Source organism: Mus pahari, chromosome 18, assembly GCF_900095145.1.
Source record: "Mus pahari chromosome 18, PAHARI_EIJ_v1.1, whole genome shotgun sequence".
Classification (NCBI taxonomy): domain Eukaryota; kingdom Metazoa; phylum Chordata; class Mammalia; order Rodentia; family Muridae; genus Mus; species Mus pahari.
In genome coordinates this window covers 10,456,738-10,459,729 of record NC_034607.1, presented here as the reverse complement: position 1 = coordinate 10,459,729, position 2,992 = coordinate 10,456,738, and the positions used below count along the sequence as shown (strand labels likewise).

At 41.4% G+C, this 2,992-nt stretch overlaps 1 protein-coding gene across 1 annotated transcript in view; it reads left to right on the top strand.

Annotated features, from left to right (window-relative positions):
* Cd2ap (CD2 associated protein) overlaps window positions 1-2,986 on the top strand; it is a 74,869-nt gene extending 71,883 nt beyond the window's left edge. Inside the window, exons 17-18 of the mRNA XM_021217992.2 lie at window positions 229-292; window positions 2,556-2,986. Coding sequence (XP_021073651.1) covers window positions 229-292; window positions 2,556-2,597 — 106 coding nt within the window. The 3' untranslated portion in view covers window positions 2,598-2,986. The remainder of the gene's footprint in view (window positions 1-228; window positions 293-2,555) is intronic.
* The last annotated feature ends 6 nt before the right edge of the window (window positions 2,987-2,992 follow it).

Genomic DNA, 2,992 nt, shown 5'->3' with positions numbered 1-2,992 from the left:
GGCAGGTGGATTTCTGAGTTCGAGGCCAGCCTGGTCTACAAAGTGAGTTCCAGGACAGCCAGGGCTACACAGAGAAACCCTGTCTCGAAAAAACAAAAACAAAAAAATAAAGAAGAAAGTTTCCCTTTGTATGCTGTGCGTATGTATGTGTGTAAGTTAAAGCTTCAGTTAATATCAGTGAAATAGGTTGTTTAATGGTAAAACTGAACAGTAATACTTTGTCTTTAGGAAAGAACTGGAAAAGCTACGCAAAGAACTAGAAGAAGAGAAGGCCATGCGAAGTAATCTAGAGGTAATACATTTTAGTTTCATAAAATGTGAGGTTTTGTTTTTTCCCTCTTTCAACTCTTTGGTTGACTCTGCTGCATACAAATAATGCTCTCAAATAGTAAACACTACCCCCATTTTATGGTAGCAATTGCCTAGTTTCTTGTTGATTCTGTTTTTATGCAGTTGTTGACTTTGTGGATTCATGCAGTTTAAAAGAAATTTTTTTCCTTGCTGTTTTGCAAATCACACATGGGGCCTTGTGCTTACTAGGGAATCATTCAGACCTGGAGCTGCAGTTCCACCTCTGTGACAGGTCTGAGTCTTAACTCTACAGCGTGTGAAGCACTAGGTTTGTAAGGGTCTGAGTGAGTAAATACTGTTGTTGTCCCTTGATCTTTAGTTCTCTAAGTCTTGTGTTTCTTTTTCTCTATTTTACTTTAAGGGGCAAGCAGGCTTTTGCCTTCCTGTGTCCTGGTCAGCTCCTTCCTTGGGGCAGCCCATTCGGTCTGGCCTGGACTGGAGGGAGGGAAGCTTAGCCAGGTGCAGGTGGGTGCAGGCAGCATCTTGTTTGGAAGTGAGTGCACTGGCAAAAACACACACCCTGGAATAGCTTCAGAGAATTGGGGAGACAAAGGGTATTTGAACCTTTCCAGGGAAGTGTACTTCATTGGCCAGGGCCATGGTGTTCTGGAAGCATCATTTGCTTGAAGAGGAATTCCAGGTGCTGCTGGCCATGACCTTATAAGGGGAAAGGAAGTTTTCCTGGCTGTAGGATATCTTCTCTGGCTAGGCACAGGTGGTGGGCACAGGGCTACTACCACCAGTAGTACATGCAGGCTCAGGATGGAGTGTGTGTGGGGGTAGGGGGTGGGGTGGGGGAGATAGTGTGATTCTACTCCTGCTGATCTCAATGAGATTTCTGGGCTTGGACATACCCTCAACCCACTCTTGCTCCAGGTCTGCTCCTCTCAGTCCCATGGCTCCCTGGCCCCACAGCTGTGGCACTCACTTATGTTTGTCACTGGAGAGGTTACATTAGCTTTGTGTTTTGGGGGAGAGATGTGTTTTGGAAAGAGACTTAGTTTCTTTAACTTTTCTTTTCATTTTTCTCTTCAGTTGTGTTCTTTTCCGAGCCTTCTCTTCTGTGTCAGTTCCATCACCCTTCTACCAGGTTTTGTTACTTACCTTTGTTGTCAGAGAGTTAGAAAGTGAGGTTTCTAAACTTCCTGACTTGCAAGGAGTGCCTCTAACCTACTTACCAAGTGGGCTTAGATATTTCTGGGAAACGGCAAGGAGCTGTGAGGAATGTCGCCCCTACTACAAAGGTGAAACAGAGTTTAGAATGGTGTAGCAGTGGGACCCAGCTAGTCATGATTTTCAGTCTTTGCTATGTAAACCTGTAAGAGTTCTTACATGCATGTTTCTATATGATTGGCGTATGTTGGCTTGAAGGTACTCTGCCAGTTACCACCACTGTGAGTAAGGCAAAGCCTGCCCTCACACCCTGCTGCCCCTTGATCTGCTGTCCTTGTTCTCACTTTTTATTTGGGGATCATTAGCTACAGAAGTGGTTCTCACTGTACTCCCTAAAAATGACCTGGATTTTCCCTCTTGAATCTTTCTTTACCTTGAAGTCAGTCTTTATTTTTATTTTTATTTTTCTGTTTGATTTCTTGAGATATAGGGTCTTACTATGTGGCAAAGCTGAGCCTTCAACCCACTGCAGTATTCCTGCCTCGGCCACCTGAGTACTGGGATTACAAACATGTGCCACAGCCACATGCGTTTTAGATTCTGCTAGCTGATGGCAGATCTCGGCCACAATTGTCCATTACCACCTTGTAAAAGGTTTTCTTGGTTTAGTGGCTCTGCATTCTTTCTAGTTTCTCTTTTCTTTACTTTTTGAGAGATTTTTCTTTTCATTGTGTTTGCATGTGGGGTGTGTGTGTGTGTGTGTGTGTGTGTGTGTGTGCGTGCACGTGTGCACGTGTGTATGCATGGCTTGATTTTCTTTCCATATTTATTTCAAATGCTTCTGTGACTTAGCATTATTCCAGCTAAAATAAATACATTTGGTTTTTTCTTACTCCTTTCCATTTAGGAACTTATATTGTCCTATTTTCTACTGACATTCTTATTCAACAGTATGAGTTTTACACTCTAAGGAATTAAGAGTTTGATATTGAAATCCGAATTCTGGGGCTGGAAAGTATGGTCATGTGGTACAGATAGGCTAAGGTAAACCTTGCTAAAGGTATTTTATGTTGTTCAATTTATGTTTTCAGGTGGAAATAGCAAAGCTGAAGAAAGCTGTTCTGTTGTCTTGAGGTGGTGTGGACCCAGTGTTCCTAGTGCTCCATAAACTTAACTGACTTGTTAAAGACCACAGATACGGTGTTGTGATGAAGAAATAAGAGGACATAAACTGTGACATCTACCGAAAAGTTGGGGGTGGCAGGTTTTTTTTATATATTTTGTTTTGCCAATATGAAAAAAAAGAAGAGGCCTTATTTCTTACTGTGCTGGGATTGCAAACATTTCTATTGTTTGCTTGAAAATACTACTGAATCTGTATAAAAAGGAAAGAAAGTTCATAATAGTTTTTTTTATTGAAACTTGTATTATTTTTAAAGAGTTCTATACTATAAATATCATAATATCTTTACAAATAAGCTGTAAGATAAACTATTTGAGAAGGACGGGTTAGCTTTATAGTAGTCAC